The sequence below is a fragment of the Mytilus trossulus genome, chromosome 10, assembly GCF_036588685.1.
Source record: "Mytilus trossulus isolate FHL-02 chromosome 10, PNRI_Mtr1.1.1.hap1, whole genome shotgun sequence".
Classification (NCBI taxonomy): Eukaryota; Metazoa; Mollusca; class Bivalvia; order Mytilida; family Mytilidae; genus Mytilus; species Mytilus trossulus.
Genome location: NC_086382.1, coordinates 42,544,546 through 42,568,005, shown reverse-complemented (window position 1 = coordinate 42,568,005; position 23,460 = coordinate 42,544,546). Strand labels below are relative to the sequence as shown.

Sequence of the window (23,460 nt, the reverse complement as noted above, 5' to 3'; positions counted from 1 at the left end):
AAAAGGTCTCGACATGAAACAAATGAAACAGTTCGATATTAGAAAACTAGCGGCGTAATTTATAACAAAACAATTTACAAAAAGACAAATATGACAGAAATGAACCAACAAAAACCACTGAGCAACAGGTTCCTGAGTTTGGGCATGCATAAAAAATTATATAGAATGTCACGGGGTTAATAATTTTTTCAATCCTCCCCTTCACACTGAAAAGTGGTGTAACAGCACAACTTAAGAACAACTATACAAATCTGTTGAAAATGCTAGGCTCATTCTATCGATGCAAAGCAAAAAAAAATATCAAACAAAAAACAGACCGGACGTGGCAGTGTATTTATCATCCTTCGACATTCCTAACGACAAAACGACACTTTTAATTTTTTTACCTATTTGTATTTATTATTAATACCTAGATTTCACATTATCCCGTGGTATAGGTTAATTAAGAAAAGGGTTTCGCGCGCACGAAATTCATTGAGTGTTATTTTCATATACAGCGAAAATAGCACAAAAAACTTAATGTTTAAAAATAACATGTTAAATTTTTAAAAAAAAGTACCGCATGAGACGACTATCAAATTTTAGAATGGTAACAATTACTAACAACATACTTGATAATCAGAGACTATCTTTGAAAATGTTTCGCTCCATTTTGTCTATTGAAAAGACTCTTTCTAAAACTTTAATTGTATTAAAAGTCAACCCGTATATATTTTTTTTAACTAACAACATGGCAGATTAAAAAGCAACAGATACAATTGTAAGAGCTTAATTTATTACGCTTGAAGATTAAGACTTTAGTTATTTTGTTTTATTTGTTCTTGTGAACGTTTGCCCAAGCATTGTAATTAAGATTTTCATCTGTAAACAATTTTATAAACAGGAGGAGATGAACCAGTATACATTTTATATTGTCTTATCTGGGCCTTTTATAGCTGACTATGCGGTATAGGCTTTGCTCATTTTTGAAGGCCGTACGGTGACCTTTAGTTGTTAATATCTGTGCCATTTTGGTCGTTTGTGGATAGTTGTTTAATTGGCAATCATACCACATCTTCTGTTTTATACATGATACTTAAATGTGATTATTTGATAACGTGAAATAAATCTACACAAACAAAGCAAGCCAACCAAAGTCTTAATCTTCAAGCTTTGTAAATTAGCTCTAGTGTAAAAGTCCTTAAAGTTATTTTAACAACCTAAAACGAAGTTGGTTTGCATTGGTTTTAAATCAGAATAATCCCAAATATATTTTTCGGTGGACTTGATGCATAAGATATGTTAGCCACTTTGACATATATTTCATCTCCTGCTTCCAAATAAGTATCACCACTGATGTATGTGTCATATCTGGAGAAAACAAGATTCTCAGAACGTTCATACGGATGTTGTGTGCACATGATCTCGTCTTCCTTCTTTGAATTCTTTATGTTTGATTTGTAAATTACATGTTTCATGTTCGGGCTCTTAGAATGAACTTCAATTGTGTTGCGCTCAGTGTCCGGTATTAAATGATAGTTAAACTCAATAGCGCTGTACACATGGTAAAGTCCACTGACCGGGACACGAACTCGTCCTCTGTGTAGGTTCATACCGTTTAACAATAGACAGTTGTTTCCTCTGTACCACTTCTTCACCGGAAGTATCTCCTTTTTCGTGTCATCTAAAATAATTCTATATAATTTAACAACTATTCGGTATGTAAGGTTTAATGTTAAAAAATGCAATTTATGTTACATTGTACATGTTTCACATTCCTATCTATAATTAACCATTGAACTGGACGAATTATGGAATTTAAATTGACAGTTTTGACATTTGTTATTTAAATCACATAATTTACGAACGAACTTAAATAGTTTAACTTTAGTAAAAAAATAATATGAACACAAACACTATTTACATGGATTGTTTGTCCAAATTGATTCAAAGCAATAGCAATTATTATTTTTCTTATGTCTAATCTATAATATTTAACATTTTTTTATATACTTGTACACAATCCTTAGTAGTCAGCACTTCTGTGTTGACATGAATGTCAATTATATGGTTATTTTCATTTTATAACTGTTTGCAAAAGTATGAATTATTCGAAAAAGTAAGAATTTTCTTATCCCAAGCATACCTTCGCCGTATTTGGCACAACCTTTTTGAAATTTTAGGTCCTCATCGCCCTTCAACTTTATATATGTTTGGCTTTTAACTATTTTGATCTAAGCGTCACTGATGAGTCTTATGTAGACGAAACGCGCGCCTGGAGTATCAAATTATAAGCCTGGTACCTTTGATAACCATATTGAAGTATCCCACATGAGTTCCTTTCGCAAAATATCTTACGATAAAAAAAATGTGATTGTAAATTGTTTTGAAATTTTAATGGATCGGGTGTATTATATTTTCGTAAGACATTTTGTGAATTGATCGACTTATTGTGTACATGCATATATTCAAGTCGGTTAACCTTACCACGTCAATTAAGCTATATTTGACATGTGCTACTGTTGTGAATGTTTGCATGTTCGTGTAATGAAAATGTTGGATGCACGCCAATGAGACAGCAGCCTAACGACAAAAAATAATCAAAAAGACATTTAGAGGGTGACATAGAGTCTTCATCAACATACAAGCAACAATTTTTGTCGAAGGTGATACGTGTAGGTGTTGGTAGTAGTTTTAAATTTCACTATCATAATACCTATAAGTTTACAATATTGATGTGATCCCTGTTATCATTTGTGTGTACCTTGAATGGAATCTAAATCATTCCATGATGACATTGTCAAGCTCTTTTTTTAAATTGTTTATCCCTTTTTTAACCAGAATAGCAACTTAATATTGGGTACGTCGATTTAATAAGTTTCCCTCTAAAATGATAACATATTTGTTTTCAAATTAGCAAGCATAAGATGAATAAAACAAATAATGAATTTCATAGAATAGCAACACATTGCATAGGTTGTGCCATTTCTATGGATAATTTTTTTTTAGTGAAATCAAAATGCATTTGTTTGTCTATGAGTTTTACCTTTTGTTGGCATGTCCGTGTCTTCACCAATCAAATGGGCGACAGGTTTGACATCTCCGATGTAACCTTCATGCATTTTGACTGAAAATATACACACATTTGAATTCAGATAATAAGGATAGTATCAATTTGCGGCTGCGTTTTATTGACACTACTTTTGCCATTATAAAAATACAAATACTTAAAATTGCTTTTAATTTCCCAGAAATCGAATAAAGTATTTGACCGAGAAAATGGTTAGCGTACAATGCATTTAAGTAAGGACCATTGTGAATTGCTTGAAGTTATGAGAAAACATTGACATCATTTGAAGTAAAAAAAATAAGTTTAGCTTTTTCTTGTAAAAACCTTTCCTTTGTTGTTTTTTCACATTGTGCGTTACAATTATGAATGAAATAAACGTTAACGTAAAAAAACCCACCTCAAGCCTACTTATAGTAGACGTCATGGATGGGGTACTTAGTATCAGGATTCCATCCGTTCGTCCTTTTTAAAATCAATCATTGTATCAACATTGGGTACTGAAGGTTTGCATGGTTTTCTTCAAAGTTTCAATCTTAAAATATAGGTTAACCTGCACGATATTGATTGAATATACGAATGGACTGAACGCGTTTTGCAACCATCAAAATATTTACAAAATGAATGTTAGTTGGGGAGTTGTCCTATTACGCCTTGGCTGCTTTACTGACAAGAACGTGGACAGTTCTGTAGATGTAGCTATTATGGTTGTTACCTGAAGAACTCTTGAACATATCTCTGTATTCTTTTGATATAGTCATCAATTTCTCATCAAAAGTCTATATGAAAAAAATATAAGTAGTACATATATCACGAAAAAAAAATTTGCAAACATAAATAACGGCTTTACTGAGGACTGTTTATCCAGTACAGATAAAGATTGTAATATTTTAAATCCAGCGCTATACATATTTTAAAAGTCTAGCGGTGTAGATAAGAATGAGGTAAATTCAATGAAATGTCAAGTACAGTATAGCCCTTTTCACAAAAAAATCTTAAGGATTAAATTTATCGCAAGTCTCTCTTTTAAATATTCCTTTACAATTCAACTAAATATATTTATCATAAGATTAATTTTACACTTCAGATGTAAATGCAAAATCTAGCGCTGGAGATGTATTGACAAGTAATGTAGATATAAATGTTCAGCACTTTTTTAATAAGATGTACAACTCTGCCAATGTAAAGCTTTATCAAAATCTGGAAACTTTGTATCTTAAATGCTTGACTTTAGATTTCAAGCGCTGAAAATATAGAACTTCAGCGCTGGAATATAGATTAGTCTAGCTTTTGCATTTACAACGAAGGAATTTAACATATCCCGCTCTTGTATTAAAAATGTATAGCGCTTGGCTTTATAATTACAGTGTTTTACTCTATATCTACAGCCGCCCGACTATACATCTCTAGTGCACTTGTTATACCATATCATATTTATATATATATATATATATGTATGCATGCTACATCTACATGCATGTACATATGCAGCGCTGGAATTCATACCTATAGTTCTGAACTTTTAATTAACATGAAGAATCTAAAAGAAAAACCCACACACAAAACTTTATTTGATTAGCAACAATGTTAAGTTATTTCACCTATTGACTTTATAAATCGTATACCTAATCTAAAGATCTGTATAGTTGTACAATTGTTCTTAAAGAATTTTAAGTATGCTTATATATATATATATGACATTCCATATCAATGCCTATGACATACTTGATAAATGATATGCATGGTTGTTCTTTAGTACTGTTATTACTTGATTTTAATAACATTTTCACTACATTGGGTTTATATATGTCAAATAAATTATCTGCCGAATATATATAAATTATTATAATTAGTTCAAACATAATATTAAACATTTTTTAAAATACTTCCCGGTTAAAGATCAGAGATGAACTATTTATAAATATTTACCTTTTCTGTGTATTCTTGTAATATTTCAGCTCTGCAACCACATTTCATATAATCAGAATTCTTTTCCATCTCAAGGCACATGTACCCACAATTTTCTGCAGGGGTAGATGGTTCTGACATATCCCATAGAATTCCCAGAACAATTATTAAAATTAATACGTTGATAAGAAATACAACAACGATAGTAATTTTTACATGACTTTCAAAATACCTTCGGATGTCTTGATACGGCATTTTTCATATTCCACAATCAAATTTTTCTACTTTCGCTTTCTAATTTTATTCACAGCAAAACTAACAAGTTATGTAAAGATAAACGCCTGGATCCGATTATACACTAGTGATGCATGTAAATCAAGTCCTGTCCAGTAAACAACAATTCTGAATCAAGTGTCGACAATGGCCTATTGCTATGTAAAGCAAAATGCCAAAAATTTGCTTGTTTATGCCAACATTTAGACAAACCACAACTGCGCAACTCCTACTTTCGGTCTTCTCAATCTTTATATACACATGGAATAATTAAAGTATTGCAACACCAAATTGAAATTGAAATTAAAAAAAACCCTCTTTAATTTTTTTGTGATAGAATTTGTTAAAATAGAACTAGTTAAACATTATTTAAATATCACCTGAGTTTGATCAATATTTATCGACTCGATAAGTTCTTATCTGCAAATGCAGCTACTGTACCCGTAAACAGCAAAACAGGTGTTTTTATCCTCATTGTTTTCAACACTTTAAATAAAACCAAGTTTATAAAGTTATGTGATTGACACCTTGTAATGGGTCCTCCACAACTCTTAACCGCAGCAAGATGGCAGATTATCAGCATGAGGGAAGCAGGAATATCACTGTGACAACTGCACGTATTGTTGGTCATCACCATTCCAATATTAGTCGTTTTGAGAATAAAAATCGGGCAATAAACGATGTTAAAGACTATCGGAGATCAAAAAGACCCCCTCTTCCATCTGCTAGGGAAAATCAAGCATAATAAAGCTTGGTCAGAAAAAAAACCACTGCATACAATACAATCCTAAAAAAGAGAGTGGTGGGCATACAGGAGCCATTTAACAAACATTGTTCGAGATCGACTCATCGCTACTGGTTATCGTGCGATACGACCATTTCGGGAACCTTTGCTTACGAACAGGCAACAGTTGTCTGTATCCAATGTAGTACAGAGCTCGCCAAAGTTGGAAATTAGCATCATGGAGGAAGATCCATTGTTCCAATGGAATTCGATTTATCTTCCTTGGGCCGATCGTAGCCCGGATTTGAACCATATCGAACATATATCCGACACTATGGGGCGTAATGTGCGCGAAAGGACACCCAAGTCCAAACACGCGATGAAATAAACAATACCCTTCATCAGAAATGGTTGCTGCTACCTTAATTTAGCAACAAATTACTAGTAGTCGATTTATGGCAGGAATCAGAAGACGTTAAGTGGCGGTTAACCGTTTATATATGGAGGCTGCGAACAAAGTACTAATTCTTTGGAGTACAACGATCAACCATGATGTGAACAATCATCTTAAGATTAATTTTGAAATGTCTGACATTGTAGTAAAAGTTGTAAAATGCAGCTTTTTGTACAAAAACACTAAATTTAGGTTAGATTAATCATTTTTTTTTCAAACATTTTTTGTTCGTTAAAATGCCAATGTCATCATTAACTATGTTTCAATATTAATTTATCATATTCCATCCAAAATAGAAGGCTGATTTTTCAAGTTATCAAAAATTAAGGTGTTGCAATACTTTTTTCCGTGTGTATAGTTATACTGTAACTTATTTTAATGAATTAAATGCTCTGTTGATTTAATGAACCAGGTTAATCATTATATAGTCAAACTTAATTTTTATGAACTTGTTTTTTCCCCATCTATTTCTCATGTAACTATACATAGACAATAATAGTGCATTGACTTGACATATCAACGATATAAGGATGAGGCTTAGAAACGGGGAAAGCGAGGCTATGTCAAGTCAATGCACTATTATTGTCTTTATACTGCAATCTTAAAAAAAACATTTTTAATTGTTGTTTAATGTGTTAGTTTCATTATTTGATTTGAATATTGGAAACTCTCCCTTTTATAAAAAGGTCCCATATCAAGCAGGCGGAGAAATATACAACACAATGAAATGTACATTTCCTAATGAAACCCTTAATTGATGGTGAAGGAATTGCTTGAGAATGAACTAGAATATCAACAATAAGCATAAAACAAAATGATTTAAGTGAAATGTTGGGTTTTTTTTCTCAAAAAATTGTAAAAGAAATAAGTTTGCGTCGTTGTATACATTGGAAACAAGAACAGGTTGAATAGGTCGTATGAATAATTAATAACAATTTCGGCAATTTCTATTTAAATATTCATGAGGAAAAGTGATATCAGGTCAGTGACTGTATATGACAAAGAAATATACAGTCAACGCATTTTGACTGCTCAAATAGAACGAGTGCAGTATAAATACATTTCTCTAACTCTATGGAAACTTATCCCTTTCCGAACCCATTGTATAAAAAATTTAATCAACGTGTGGTTGCTAGTGATCTCAAAAGATCATTGGATGATTTCAAAGGTCATTTAAGTTAACCTTTTTAGCTAACTGAATGAATAAAAATATGATAACAGGTGTTAATGAAATTTACAACTTCGTGCAATGTGAAAGGCACTCGAAGGGGATTTTTGGTTAACAAAAAAAGAAAATGTCTTATTAATCATTAGAAAAACAGATTCTTACATAGTTACTTGTGGATTATCGGATTTATCCAATCTCGATAGTTAAATTATAAATTTTAAAGTCCTCGCCGATGCGGCTCGGACTTTAAAGTTGATAATTTAACTCGATTGGATAAATCCGATAATCCACTGGTATCAATGTAAGAATCTATATGTTTCATTCAGATTAAATAAAAAAAAAAGGTGAATACTATGCAGATATATAAATATAATAATCTTTATTTGCAAAACATACAAAAACCAATTTTGGTTGTGACAAATACATTGACAAACAAACATAATGAAACATAATGAAAACTCGACAATATTATAAGAAATATGATAAAAACAGTTACTGTTCTCCTTTCCTCAGTTCTAATGACTCTTTAATAAAAGAAACAACTGCTTTTACATCATTTGGTGTTGATGGATTAAGTATTATCACGAGTTTATCAGTAAAATTAAGTGTATTAAAATTTACATAAAATTTTTTTTTGTATATAATATTTTAGAAAGATTTCTCTTTTATTTTTATTTATTTTACAGTTGAAGAAAAAAATGAAATTCATCGTCTAAGATATTACATATTTTACATTTTTTTTCATTTCGTGGTATTTTGGTATATCGTCCAGTTTCTATGAAGAGACAATGATCGCTTATTCTAAATTTGGTTAACATTTTTCTTGTCTCTTTACTTGGGTGTGATAGGTAGTATTGCATTTGGTTATTTATATTAGATTTAAGAAATTTATATAGATATTATTTTCATTTAAGTTATTTATTTTATCATCAATAAGAGTTTGATTATAGTTGATATAACCTTTTTTTAATTGGGGTTTTAACATTTTAGTCTGTTTTAAAGTTTTAGTTTCCTCAATAAGTTTAATGTCAATATTTATATCTTGTGACACATTTTTTGCAAAAGTATACCAAGAGTATGTTCCCTTGGTATCTAAACTTTTAGTTAATTTAAAGGCTTCATTAAGAAGTGGGTTTAGATTTTCATTATTTAATCTAGATAGGTACATCATAGTTTGGGTTTTTATGAAAGTTTCTAATGGCAAAAGTCCTAGTTAATTTCTAACAGCTAGATTTTTTGTCCCCAGTACTTGTTTCATTAAATGTAGCTGGTTTTTTTCTAAAACAGTTTTATCAATAAAATCGATGCATTGCCATGTAATACATAAAGTCTTAAAATCTATTTTTTTCCAAATTATTTCTTTTATGTTTTATAATGTATTTAATTTTCAAACTGTTTATTCAAAGCATTCAGTAGAACAAACTAACTTTGCATGCCCTTCTCTGAAAGAAGCGGGTAACAATACAATTTTGAATACTTTTTTTCAGGAACTGACATTCAAAGTACTTTTAGTTAAAACTTTTGTTCTAAGCTTCATGCGAGCCTGTTTTTCTTTTGTTATGCATTTTTATGTTATTGTAATAATTGCCTGCGGTCTACCTCTTGTTAACAAACAAAAACCTAACAAAGTATTATACATATACATATTTGTTTTATGTAAGCATGTTATTTATGTATGATCGACTTTATTGTATGATGCATTTCACATTCAAAGCTGATTTATATGTTTACAAAATTTAGAATTTAAGGCTTTTTTACGTCAGTCATAGATTACCTTAGCTGGATTTGGCAAAACTTTTAGGAATTTTGGTCCTCAATGCTCTTCAACTTCGTACTTTATTTGGCCTTTTTAACTTTTTTGGATTCGAGCGTCACTGATGAGTCTTTTGTAGACGAAACGCGCGTCTGGCGCATATACAAAATTTACTCATGGTATCTATGATGAGTTTATTTACACCCTGTTCATCAAGTGGTTATATATAAACTCTTCATAGATAACAGGATTAAATTTTGTATTTACGTCAGACGCGAGTTTCCTCTAAATCAAAATCAGAACTGAAACAGTTATGTCAAAATTAGTATTGAAACAGTACTGGCGAAACCAGTACTGAATCGGTACTGTCAAAATTAGTACTGAAACAGAACTGTCAAAATCAGAAATTAATAAACAGAAAGTATAACATAATAAGTTTTATGACTTGCTGAACAGTACTGATATATACTAGGGTAGAAAAACGTGAGTAAATTCTTGGTAGTGTACAAAAGACTCATCAGTGACGCTCGAATCCAAAAAAGTTTATAAGGCCAAATAAAGTAGGAAGTTGAAGAGCATTGAGGACCAAAATTCCTAAAAGTTTTGCCAAATACGGATAGGGATCTTTTCCTGAAGAAGAAAAGCATAGTATTTAAAAAAATAAAAAGTTTTGTAAACAGTTAATAGTGTAATTTCATATAACGACCATCCATCAAATTTAAGACACGCTTTTTAAAAAAGATACAAATCATTGTGGTGGACGATATAAATCAAGAGATGGTGAGCATAGTGGCAATCATTTTTGAAAACATTGTGAAGGTGTCTATAAAACAAAAGATGACGAGCTTAGTGGCAATCATGGTGGAAATCATAGGGGTGGAGGGTGGATATAAAACAAAAACTGGTGATCATAAGGGAAATCATGGTGGAAGGCATGGTGTGGTGGATATAAAACAAGAGCTGGTGAGCTTAGTGGCAATCATGGTAGAAATCATGGTAATGGTGGATATAAAACAAGAAATGATGAACATAGTGGCAATCATGATGTGGGTGGATATGGAACAAGAAATGGTGAGCAAAGTGCCAATCATGTTGGGAATCATGGTGGTGATGGATACAAAACAAGAGACGGTGAGCATAGTGGCAATCATAGTGATGGTGGATATAAAACAAGAGATGTTGAGCATAGTGGCATCATGGTGAAAATCGTAGTGATGGTGGATAAAAAACAGGAAATGGTGAGCATAGTGGTAATGGTAGTGTAAATCGTAGTGATGGTGGATAAAAAAACAGGAGATGGTGAGCATAGTGGTAATGATAGTGTAAATCATGGTAATGGTGGATATAAAACAAAAGATGGTGAGGGTAGTGGCTATCATGATGGAAATCGTAGTGATGGTAGATATAAAACAAGAGATGACGAGCATAGTGGCAATCATGATGGAAATTATGATGTTGGTGGATATGAAACAAGAGAGGGTGAGCAAAGTGGCTATCATGGTGGAAATCATGGAGGTGGTGGATATAAATCAAGAGATGGCAAGCATAGTGACAATCATGATGGAAACTATGATGGTGGTTGATATAAAACTAGAGATGTTGAGCATAGTGGCAATCATTGTGGAAATCATGGTGGTAGTGTGTGAATATATATAACACAAAAGCTGGTGAGCATAGGGACAATTATGGTGGAAAGCATGGTGGTGCAGGATATAAAACAAGAGCTGGAGAGCATAATGGCACTCATGATTGTGGTGGATATAAAACAAGAGATGGTGAGCATAGTGCCAATCATGACGGTGGTGGATATAAAACAATAGATGGTGAGCATAGTGGCAGTCATGATTATGTTGGATATAAAACAATAGCTGGTGAGCATACTAGTTTCAATCATGATAGGGGTGGATATGAAACAAGAGATGGTGAGCATAGTGCCAATCATGACGGTGGTGGATATAATTAGTTGTCAAAAGTACCAGGATTATAATTTTATATGCCAGACGCGCGTTTCGTCTACATAAGACTCATCAGTGACGCTCAGATCAAAATAGTTAAAAAGCCAAATAAATACAAAGTTGAAGAGCATTGAGGACCCAAAATTCCGAAACGTTGTGCCAAATACGGCTAAGGTAATCTACTCCTGGGGTAAGAAAATCCTTAGTTTTTGAAAAATTCAAAGTTTTATAAACAGAAAATTTATAAAAATGACCATATAATTGATATTCATGTCAACACCGAAGTGCTGACTACTGGGCTGGTGATAACCTCGGGGACGAAACGTCCACCAGCAGTGGCATCGACCCAGTGGTGTAAATAGTTATCAAAAGTACCAGGATTATAATTTTATACGCCAGACGCGCGTTTCGTCTACATAAGACTCATCAGTGACGCTCAGATCAAGGTAGTTAAAAAGCCAAATAAATACAAAGTTGAAGAGCATTGAGGACCCAAAATTCCGAAACGTTGTGCCAAATACGGCTAAGGTAATCTACTCCTGGGGTAAGAAAATCCTTAGTTTTTGAAAAATTCAAAGTTTTATAAACAGAAAATTTATAAAAATGACCATATAATTGATATTCATGTCAACACCGAAGTGCTGACTACTGGGCTGGTGATACCATCGGGGACGAAACGTCCACCAGCAGTGGCATCGACCCAGTGGTGTAAAAAGTTATCAAAAGTACCAGGATTATAATTTTATACGCCAGACGCGCGTTTCGTCTACATAAGACTCATCAGTGACGCTCAGATCAAAGTAGTTAAAAAGCCAAATAAATACAAAGTTGAAGAGCATTGAGGACCCAAAATTCCGAAACGTTGTGCCAAATACGGCTAAGGTAATCTACTCCTGTGGTAAGAAAATCCTTAGTTTTTCGAAAAATTGAAAGTTTTGTAAATAGAAAATTTATAAAAATGACCATATAATTGATATTCATGTCAACACCGAAGTGCTGACTACTGGGCTGGTGATACCCTCGGGGACGAAACGTATAAACAATAGATGGTGAGCATAGTGGCAGTCGTTGTGGAAATGACGATGGTGGTGGATATAAAACAATAGCTGGTGAGCATAGTGTCAATCATGATGGTGGTGGATGTAAAACAAGAGATGGTCAGCATTGTTTGTTTGGGTTTTTTTTAGTTTTTTTTTTGTTTTTTTTTTTATCTCAAGCATGTAATATAACGATCATGAGTTGAAAGCGATATCTTCCTTTTTTTTTGTTTTTGTTTTTTATCTCAAGCATGTAATATAACAATCATGAGTTGAAAGCGATATCTTCCGATGAACTTTATAAAAAAGGACAGGACGTTCTACAATGTACTACCTAACCTTGGCTAATCAACTTTCTGCTTAGACACTGGTTCTGTCTTATGAAGGGAAAATGGCAGCTGCAAGCTCTTGAATACCAAATTGGATAAGAAATATAATAGTAATGTGCAGGTGAAGTTGTTATATTGCACAGTACTGATCAATTGTTCCTCTATGTAACATGCACTACTTTTTTGTTCTTTGCGCAACAAAACTTGCTGTATGATATCCTAAAGTTATATATTTATAGCATATTCTACCATTCTTTTATTAATAAGCATTGTGATTTATTTCGTTAAGACGATTGTTCAATTTCACATATGGATCTATAGTATACAGTGTTAAAAATCAAACGTTTTGATAGAATAATTTTAGAGAAAGATCGAGGTTTAAATCATTCATAGTTTTTCTGATGAACCTCTTTCACTGAAATACTTTTTTGTCGTTTGTTGAACATGCAGATCAGCCGACAATGTTTGTAAGACGTTTTGTGAAATTGATATCTCATTGGATCCATGAGAAGGTACAATCCATTTAACGTAGCTCTGTAACTAAACATCCCGTCATTGTGTTCAAGTTATTTAATGAATGGCTATTATCTATTTTGAATTTATTGAACCATAAAACTAATTTTTGACTCTTCACATTGAATAATACGCGAAGCGGATTATGTAAAATGTGAAGAGTCAAAAATTAGTATTATGGTTCAATAAAATCAAAATATATTATTGCCATTCATTATAAATAAATTTCTATCAAAAATAAGGCTCAAATAACATTTTATATTGTTTATATTAACAATAACAACGTACACACATGTTGGCGTATGAATACACAACGTCAGAGTGGGCGTGTCGCTATCAAAATTGACAACATTGAAAATAAAACTAATAATTTTAACCAATCAGAAGACAGTAAAAACACCAAATTTATTTATTGTTTTTTGGTTAATAAATATATTTTCGTCTATGATTTTTCTAATGTGCTTGGTCTATATGCCTGTTTTCATGTTTCTTTGTTACATATGACGTAGCTCTGTACTTATACATCCTGTTATTTATTTTGTAATGGTATTTGTTTTATTCCTGTCTTTCATTTTAGCAAAAGTGCTTTGTCTATATGCCTTTTTGTGTTTCTCTGTTACAAATTAGTTTGTTTTTATAGTGATAAAGATTATAACAGAATGGTGCCTGCTGTTCCGCTATCTCTCACATTATTTCCTTTTATGTCGGTTTTGTTCCAACTTCGTTGTCAATATAATGGAATGTATGCAACTGTTATACATGCAAGAGGTTTAGCTAGCTATAACACCAGTATTTATCCACCATTTTCTGCATTAGAACATGCCTGTACCAAGTCAGGAATATGACAGTTGTTATCCGTTCGTTTGAGTTTTGGTTTTGCCATTTAACTTCGGACTTGTCGTTTTGAATTTCATCGGAGTTCAGTATTTTTTTTTATTTTACTTTTTATTTGTCACGGATTCGTTTTTTGTAAGTGGGATCATCTGAGTGTTCTTGTTTTCCTATTTATTTTACAAACAAATCGCAGTAGTGCGACTTTCATATAAAACATTTATTTTAGGAACAATAATATATATATATCGTGAAGATGTGATAGACATTTCATAGCTTATTGGTCTCTGAAAACGGACTGTCGATCATTCACAGTTTTTCAAGAATGAATTCGACTGTTGATAAGATATCTGAATGTTTTGACCCATTATGACAAAGTTTCCAGTAAACCTTTTTAGTGTTTTGCCTATTCTCTAGCGTAGTCATCAATAGACACCATGAACGAGGATCTGCAGACCTATTCAAGGCATAAAACCATGTAGAACATATCTAGGATTTCACGTTTATCCTTTCAATTGCATTTGGACTCTTAACTTGCTCACTTACAAGTGTCTGAGTTTGTATTTTTCTTATGTTGTTATAATATTGTGTTCACACAATTTTCTCTTTCGGATAAATTATTACATTTTGACGTCGACGTTAGTATAGTTTAGTTCTATTTTCAAAACATTGCACGTCCGATCTATTAAATCGATGAAAATGAATGATGCAACAACAACAAAAATCATCAGATCCAGATTTAGTTTTCTAAACATGAATTTTTAATTTCAGTTTCTTGTGAATAATTCTGAGTTTAGTATGACGTCAACTAGTATACATATTTGTTAAGGGGCCAGCTGAAGGACGCCTCCGGGTGCGGAAGTTTCTCGCTACATTGAAGACCTATTGGTGGCCTTATGCTGTTGTCTGCTCTATGGTCGGGTTGTTGTCGCTTTGACACATTCCACATTTCCTTTCTCAACTCAAATATTTCAGTATCGAATTAAGTAAAAATTACATGAAATACCAAAGAATTATGCCTAATTATTACAATATCGACAAAGGAGATGCTACCTAGAAACATCGTCTATCATCCTTGGATATACGTAACTGCAGTTACGGGTATCACATTTACCCTGGAATGATATCGGAATTTCGATACAAAGAAGATAACTTAAAAAAAATGCCAAATATAGAAAAAAAATAATAGCTTACTTCACGCGCGGCTGGCGTACAAAAAAATAAACTATAGTTGATAAAATTTCTTTATGTTGAATTCATAATAATCTCTAATTGTTTTGTTTGAACCATTTATATAGTTTCAATATCTGTAATAATATTACTATAAATGTATCACAGAAAGCCAAACAAATGTTGCTGTTTTATTGAATTTTACTTTCAAGAAACTGTTTCAGCAGTATCGCATAATGTCTTCAAAGCTACACCACTCTTGGCAACAGTGACAGAGTAAGTCTTTTTCTCTGTTCCGCTTCTTAACAATGGAAAATGGATTATTGCTTCTTTCTGAAAATACATATAAAAGTATTAGAGGATTTATTTATAGAAAGCAAAAAGCGTTTCTATCTTACAATATTGAATCTCTAACGATTTTTTGGATATTCAAATTAACATTCAATTTTCCTGAAACTTGCTATTTGATACAGTATTGTGTTCCTAGATGAAACTAAATTATCAAGTACGTTTTTAATGTGATCATTTGGTTACTTTTTAAACTTTTTTAATAGGATAATCGAATGAATGTATTAAACACATATTTTGCAATATATAAACGATACTCGAAATACTAATCATTCGAAATATATCTTATCAAGCATTAAATACAGTATCATTTCGATTTTTTCGACATATTCCCATGACGTAAATAACCTATATATTTAAGATCATTTAAGTTTGAGGCTTTCAGGTTGTGTAAAAAGTAATTAAACAGATACTGCCCAAGTCACAATATAATGATTTGCGTCGAGTAAGCTCGCAATATGTTGACAACTGAGCGAAAGATGTAATTAAGAATAAAAAACTAGCGAATACCTACAAAATTGGAAATATTTTCCAAACAAATGCAACTATATTAATAATCTATAATACTAAAATAACGAGGTCCAATTTGTCATCCGTGATCACATAAAAATGACAAATCCAAGAATTAAACTGTATATATAGCTAATATAGGACAATGGTGTCGATTAAAAATTACACCACTCCAGACCCTTTTGTTTTCCATATATTTTGTCAATAATTAACAAGTTCCGGGTCGAATCCGATACCGATAACAATATTATAATATATATTCACATGTTACCTATTACCTTATCTGTACGTTCCGCATCTCACAGGTGCACCACCAAAAGTTGTATTTAGGATGCTACATGTATTAGACGGGTCATAATTACAGGGTTGACACTACTAAATTAAATCATTGCCAATTTGTTCCCTTTTGTAGTACTTTAATCAGTAAGACTTTCTAAGATGACCATAAGAATACCAAAAACCTGCACTTGAAAATAAGGCGTATAGGTAGTTTTCAATTTGTTAGCGAGAATGATGTAAAACAGTGAATCAAAGAGTTCAACTTTAGTTATTACTTATATAGGACAATGCTGTTGATTAGAAAAATACTCCATTCAAGGACCTTTTGATTTTCAAATAATCAATATTACCAATAATTGATAAGTTCCAGGTCGACGGGTTCAAGCAGAAAGATTTTGAAAGCAGAGATATTTTGAAAGCAGAGAAAACTGTGCATCTTATAATCGGCATGACTTTATCTGATGACAATTTTCCGATAATATGATAAAACGAAATAACATTTTTTGAGCAGTTCAAAAATAGCAAACAATGTTCATAAAATTTAGAATTGAAAAAATGATTGTGCCAAAGAGACAACAACCCGACTATAGAGTAGACAACAGCTGAAGGCCACCAATGGGTCTTCAATGCAGCGAGAGATTGTCAACTGGCCCTAAACAAATACGTATACTAGCTCAGTGATAATAGACGTCAAACTATAGTCCAGTTTGTACCAAATAAACTAAAATTTAAACTGTTGATTAAAAAATACTCCATTCAAGGACCTTTTGGTTTCCAAATAATTAATATTATAGGGTTATTGCATGAATATTGGGGATTATTCCATATTGATAAAATATTAGTAGGTTTTTCTATATGAATGGAATTTTGAATAAATAAGCATATTCACCTGCGGAAAAAGGATATTCACCGCGCAAAACGTCGCGTGCTTTTAACGTGTATAATTTTGGTAAAAAAACGTTTGATGTACAATTGGTTTTGGTAAATATTTTCCAGTACAATAATTTCTCTCGGAATATGGAATAAAACATTTACTGTCTTTTGTTTCGGTAAATATGTGGTTTTATTGACTTTTGAAAAACTGATATTCACTTCGGCCGTTGGCCGCATGGCTCGAGGGCTGATATTGACCGAGGGCTGATAATACATGCGATATGAAAAATGACATGTAATGATCTTTTTATCATATGCTTCAACAGTTGAGAAAAATAACAGATTCATATATTGATCCTTTTACGTGGTTCCTGAAAAGAAGTTGAAAGAGTAAAAAGTTCACGGACGTCGGACCCAAAATTTGATACATTGAATATGAAATCTTTCTATCATATGCCTAAACAGAGAGAAAAAAAACACATTTTAATATGGACAAATCGACACAAAAAAATGTCAACGATATACGTATTAAACATTGATTGGAAAGGTCAACTTTTTAAACTAACTTTCTAAATTATGTTTCAGAAAAACTAAAAAAAATGCATTTATTTAATAATTTTTTTTAATTTTTTTTTTTAATTTAATTTTATAATTTCACACAATATACTTTCCAGTATTCAAATAATTGTTTTGTACACTACTTTGTAATGTTTTTCACTGAAAACATAGCATTGAGGTGTATTTTCCGGAATTTGCCGAGTATCACCGGAATGCCATGTGATAACGTTACGGAAAGGCATGTGATAACAATCGAAGCATCTGATAAACTTTTCATATCAGCCCGCTCAGCACCAATTCGAAAAATATGGAAAATACTTTAATTTAATACTATTATAATACGGTAAAAATCATATGTTATTTAGTCTAATTATATGATAAGTATAGATTATTACATGGCATTTTTCATATCAAACCCTTTATCGGCCCAAGGTTGTGATATCAGCCCAAGAGCCGGAGGCTCGAGGGCTGATATCAGGAACGAGGGCCGATAAAGGGTCTGATATGAAAAATGACATGTAATTATCTTTTTATCATATACTTTAGCAGAAGATATACAGACAAGAAATATTAAAATTTAATTTTTGTTTGTCTTTGAACTTTCAGAAAATATTTACAGACAACCAAAACAAATTCTTTACTTAAATTGTTTTATTGATAACAAGCATTTTATTTGTTTTTTCATGTTCTTCAATAATATTGGCACCTCATTTATATCTTTCAAAACAAGTTTAACTTAATTCATTTTTGCTCCTCAACTATTTTTGGAAAAGTCTTATCAATTGCCGTTTTCCGCGTTCTGTTGTCGTTTTCTATCAAATTTCCGGAAATGCACGAAGTTGCATGTGATAAACGTCACGGAAATTAGCGGAAAGGCATGTGATAACATTCCGGAAGCAGTCAATAAAGGTACCTTTTTCAGCCCGCTATGGAAATTCTTAAGAATCTGGTCAATAAACCTAGTAATCCTTTCATAGCCTTTTGATATTTTTAAATGTTATTGAACTGTAAAATTTTTGTAATATTTTAAACAAGTATATGATAATAGAATTTATTGCACGCTAACTTTTGGTTACGTTCTGTGGGAAATATTATATTGCTATACAATAATACCAATAATTGATAAGTTCCAGGTCGACGGGTTCAAGCAGAAAGATTTTTCAAGCAGAGAGATTTTGAAAGTAGAGAAAACTGTGCATCTTATAATCGGCATGACTTTATCTGATGGCAATACCAATACTACTATAAGATTTACACATAGTTACACACTTTAATTCACGGGTGTGTTCTAGTATAATATATATTAAAATTTTCAGATAATATGATAAAACGAAATAACATTTTAAGAGCAGTTCAAAAATAGCAAACCATGTTCATAAAAATAAGAATGGAAATAGGGATTGTGTCAAAAGACAACAACCCGACTATAGAGTAGACAACAGCAGAAGGCAACCAATGGGTCTTCAATGCAGCGAGAGAAACTCCCGCACCCGGAGGAGTTTGTCAACTGACCCTAAAGCAAATACATATACTAGTTCAGTGATAATAGACGTCAAACTAAAGTCCAATTTATACCCAAGAAACTAAAATTTAAAATCATACAAGACCAACAAAGTTCAGAAGTTCCTGACTTGGGACAGGCGCAAACATGCGGCGGGGTTAAACATGTTTTTTTTATATCTGCACCCTCCCCTATATCACTAGCCAATGTAGAAAAACCAAACACACAACAGTCATCACAGTAAATCTCAGTTTAAGAGAAGTCCGAGTCCGATGTCAGAATAAAACACCACAACTCCAAGGAAAATTCTGATAGGAAAGTCCCTCATCAAACAGCTAAATCAAGAGCTTAAACACATCAAACGAATGAAAAGCAACTGTCATATTTAAAGGCAACAGTAATATACTGCTGTTCAAAAGTCTTAAATCGATTGAGAAAAAAAAATCCGGACTACAAACTAAAAACGAGTAAAACACATCAACTATAAGACGAAAAAAAAACCAATAGAACTATGAAGTACAGCAAAAAACAAACTTTAAAGCAACATACATAGAAACGAACTATTAGATAACAACTGTCATATCCGTGACTTGGTACAGACAAAAAAGTGGTTGCTTGAGCCTGATTTTGTGGATATCAAAACCTCGCTTCCTGACTCGGTACAGGCATTTCCTTGTGTAGAAAATGGTTGAGTTGAAAGGAAACGTAACCAAGTCCTAATTAACTCGTCAAACAAACAAGAATTACAATTTTTCAAACGTCTACAGCAGATATTTATCCAAATTGGCTTTACATATCATTGCATTTAAGCGCAAACAATGATCACTTCTACTATACTAAAAAAATACTACTCTTATTTTCATAAAGAAAAGTTCAATGACAACATCAGATCAAGCGGAACAAATAGGTTTTTAGTGACTTGTTTCATTTGTAGACCGTCTATTTTCATAATTAGGTGAATATTGTAGGGAACAGAATACCAAAGTTTCACAGATAGTTTATTTATCATTAACATATGCATAATTTCATTCAGTATTCAAGAAATTGCAACTGCTTCTCATATTTTCAAGCACGTCACCCGTGTCTCAGCAGTAATTTTATAAGTCGAGGTTATGTCAAACAACGTAACGTCTCTTACTGTTTTTAAAAAGGTTCACCATTACCTTATTTAACATCAACTTTACAAATAACACATGATGGTCTTTACAGTATAGATTTTAGACGTTGTTTATCGTCTTTATTACGTGTTAAAGTTCCATTTGTTCTGTTTTGCTTGTATATTTTTAACCTTTTTTGTTATGTCTTTTTTTATATAGCTCGGGCCAGGTGAGCTTTTCTCATCACTTGTCGTCCATCGTTAGCTTTTACAAAAATCTTCTCCTCTGAAACCAAATTAAACCAAACTTGGCCACAATCATCATTGGGGTATCTAGTTATAAAAAATGTGTGGCGTGACCCAGCCAACCAACCAAGATGGGCGCCATGGCTAAAAATAGAACATAGGGGTAAAATGTAGATTTTGGCTTATAACTCTGAAACTAATGCATTTAGAGCAACTCTGACATGGGGGTTAAATTGTTTATCAGGTAAAGATCTATCTGTTCTGAAATTTTCAGACGAATCCGACAACCTGTTGTTGGGTTGCTGCCCCTTAATTGGCAATTTTAAGGAAATTATAACGTTTTTAGGCTATTATCTTGAATATTATTATAGATAGAGATAAACTGTAAACAGCAATAATGTTCAGCAAAGTAAGATCTACAAATAAATTGAATGACTGAAATGGTCAGTTGATCCCTTAAGGAGTTATTGCCAATTTTAGTAATTTTTTACCAATTTTTCTTTATTTTTTCTTATCTTTTACAAAAATCTTCTTCTCTGAAATTAAACCAAAGTTGGCCACAATCATCATTAGGGTAACTAGTTTTAAAAATGTGTGGTTTGACCCTGCCAACCAACCATGGCAGCCATGGCTAAAAATATAACTTAGGGGTAAACTTTATATTTTTGCTTATAACTCTGAAACCAAAGCATTAGGAATAATTCAGACATGGGGGTTAAATTGTTTTGAAAGTCACGATCTTTCTGCCCTGAAATTTCCAGATGAATCCGACAACTGGTTGTTGAGTTGCTGCCCCTTAATTGGAAATTTTTATGGAAATTTTGGTGTTTTTGGTTATTATCTTGAATATTATTATAGATAGAGATAAACTGTAAACAGCAATAATGTTCAGCTAAGTAAGATCCACAAATAATTGAACATGACCAAAAAGGTCAGTTGACCCCTTAAGGAATTATTGCCCTTTATAGTCAATGTTTAACAATTTTGTAAATTTTGTAAATTTTTGTAAATTTTAAGAAAATATTTTCCTCTGTAACTAATGGCCAAAGTTCATTATAAGTTGAGATAATTGTAAAAAGCAAGAATGTTCAGTAAAGTAAGATATACAAACACATCACCATCACCAAAACACAATTTCGTAATGAATCCATCTGTGTCCTTTGTTTTATATGCACACAGACCAAGGTGAGCGACACAGGCTCTTAAGAGCCTCTAGTTTGAGTATATACTTATTTTTCTGTAATTCAATGGTTGTCGATTGTTTATGTGTTACATATTTGTTTTTTGTTCATTTTTTGTACGTAAATAAGGCTGTTAGTTTTCTCGTTTTGAATTGCTTTACATTGTTATTTCGAGACCTTTTATAGCTGACTATATGGTATGCTTTGCTTTTTGTTGAAGGCAATACGGTGACCTATAGTTGTTTACTTCTGTGTCATTTTGGTCTCTTGTGCAGAATTGTCATTATCAATTATACCACATCTTCTTTTTTATATTATGACGTGGCTTGGTACTTATACACCCGTCATTGTTTTTATTATGCTTTTGTCATTTTTTTATGTCTGCTTGTGTACTTTGTCCTTATGCTATTTTGTGTTTCTTTTTTTAACAGTTTTTTTGTTTTTAAAGTGATTAAGATTATATTCTAATGTTTCACTGGAATCCCCATTTTTTACGGTTTTACATACGGTCTGTTTGTTCTGCTCACCCATTGTTGTCATTATAATGGAAATAATGCTATTGTCAAACGAGTGAGAGGTTAAGCTAGCTTTGAAATCAGCTTTAATATACCCTTTTCTACATAAGCAAATGACTACCAAAGTCTGGACACTGACAGTTGTTTCCATTCATTAGATGTGGTGAAGCTTTTGATGTTTTCCATTTTGTATAAGATTTTCCGTTTCGATTTTGAATTGGAGTTCGTTATTTTCATTGTTTTATTTATCAATATTACTGTGAAAACGAGTGTACGCTCTCTCAATCCATTTTTTTTTTATCAAAACCGAAACATAAACTTTCAAAAAAGATAACATGAGGTATGCAAAGGTTTTGTTATTTGACCGATATTTGACCGTTTAGTATGGATTACTTAACCAAGATCATGTTGTCCTGTGGTATTTGATAGTTGTTATCTGTCACGATAACTTGCTTTTGTTTAGTAATTAAGTACAAAATAGGATATTGATATTATCTTCTGAATTATATATTTTTTGTCAATCCCAAGTTTTTTTATACTAGTAGTTTGTCATACGGTATGCGTTTTCCTAATGGCTGAACGCCGTATGGTTACCTATATCTGATCACATTGTTGTACCAGCTTGCTCTTCTGTATAAGTGGTCTCATTTCCTTTTATATGTTCAATCAATTTTGCCGAAGAAGACGTTCACTTGAATTATCTAGTAATCATTTGCCTTATTTGCATTGAACATTAAAAGATTCAAATTGAAATGAAATAAAAGAAATTTAAAACAAAACATATATCTTACCAGACACAGCCCTCTTTTTAACGCCAGACATTACTCCACATACAAGTTCAACAACACTACTAAGTTCATTAAAACATTCTTCATGCGATACTGCTGTTATCATTTGACCATTATCACACACATAACAATGACTTCTACTAAATAATATCATAAAGGTTCCAAAAAGTCCAAACACAATTCTCTGGAACTTCATTGAAATGTGTTAACTAATGTACAACAATCGAGAAACATTTCATCAACATTGAGATATTTATACTTATATGTCAACCCACTCACTTAATACGTATTTTTCATTTGCTTTGGTAAATAATATTGAATCTGAGCCTTTGGCAAAGACTGTACAGACTTAAAATAAAAGATGAAAATAGCAGAATTATTAGTTATAATATCTAAGTTCCCTT

At 32.1% G+C, this 23,460-nt stretch overlaps 2 protein-coding genes across 3 annotated transcripts in view; both read right to left on the bottom strand.

Annotated features, from left to right (window-relative positions):
- Positions 1-753: 753 nt before the first annotated feature.
- LOC134687386 (uncharacterized) lies at positions 754-5,706 on the bottom strand. Its single transcript, XM_063547644.1, has 4 exons — positions 4,976-5,706; positions 3,762-3,825; positions 3,026-3,106; positions 754-1,663 (listed from the first exon to the last, which is right to left on the bottom strand). The coding sequence occupies exons 1-4, from the start codon at positions 5,207-5,209 to the stop codon at positions 1,227-1,229; spliced, it is 816 nt and encodes a 271-aa protein (XP_063403714.1). The 5' UTR covers positions 5,210-5,706; the 3' UTR covers positions 754-1,226.
- Positions 5,707-15,222: 9,516 nt separating this feature from the next.
- LOC134686258 (uncharacterized) overlaps positions 15,223-23,460 on the bottom strand; it is a 46,241-nt gene continuing 38,003 nt past the window's right edge. The window contains exons 1-2 of one of the 2 annotated variants that reach the window (XM_063545929.1): positions 23,060-23,268; positions 15,223-15,494 (exon numbers count right to left, since the gene is read on the bottom strand). In XM_063545929.1, coding sequence (XP_063401999.1) covers positions 15,382-15,494; positions 23,060-23,252 — 306 coding nt within the window. In that variant the 5' untranslated portion in view covers positions 23,253-23,268 and the 3' untranslated portion in view covers positions 15,223-15,381. Of the gene's footprint in view, positions 15,495-23,059; positions 23,269-23,460 lie in introns of those variants that run through there. The other variant, XR_010101582.1, reaches the window with a different exon arrangement.

What these genes read in the sequence shown, in the direction of transcription:
- LOC134687386 (XM_063547644.1), bottom strand. Translation starts at nt 5,209, where the DNA reads ATGCCGTATCAAGACATCCGAAGGTATTTTGAAAGTCATGTAAAAATT. An exon ending in TACAAGAATACACAGAAAAG is followed by an intron (nt 3,826 to 4,975) that starts GTAAATATTTAT and finishes TTTTTCATATAG; the next exon opens with ACTTTTGATGAGAAATTGAT. An exon ending in CACGGACATGCCAACAAAAG is followed by an intron (nt 1,664 to 3,025) that starts GTAAAACTCATA and finishes GAATTATTTTAG; the next exon opens with ATGACACGAAAAAGGAGATA.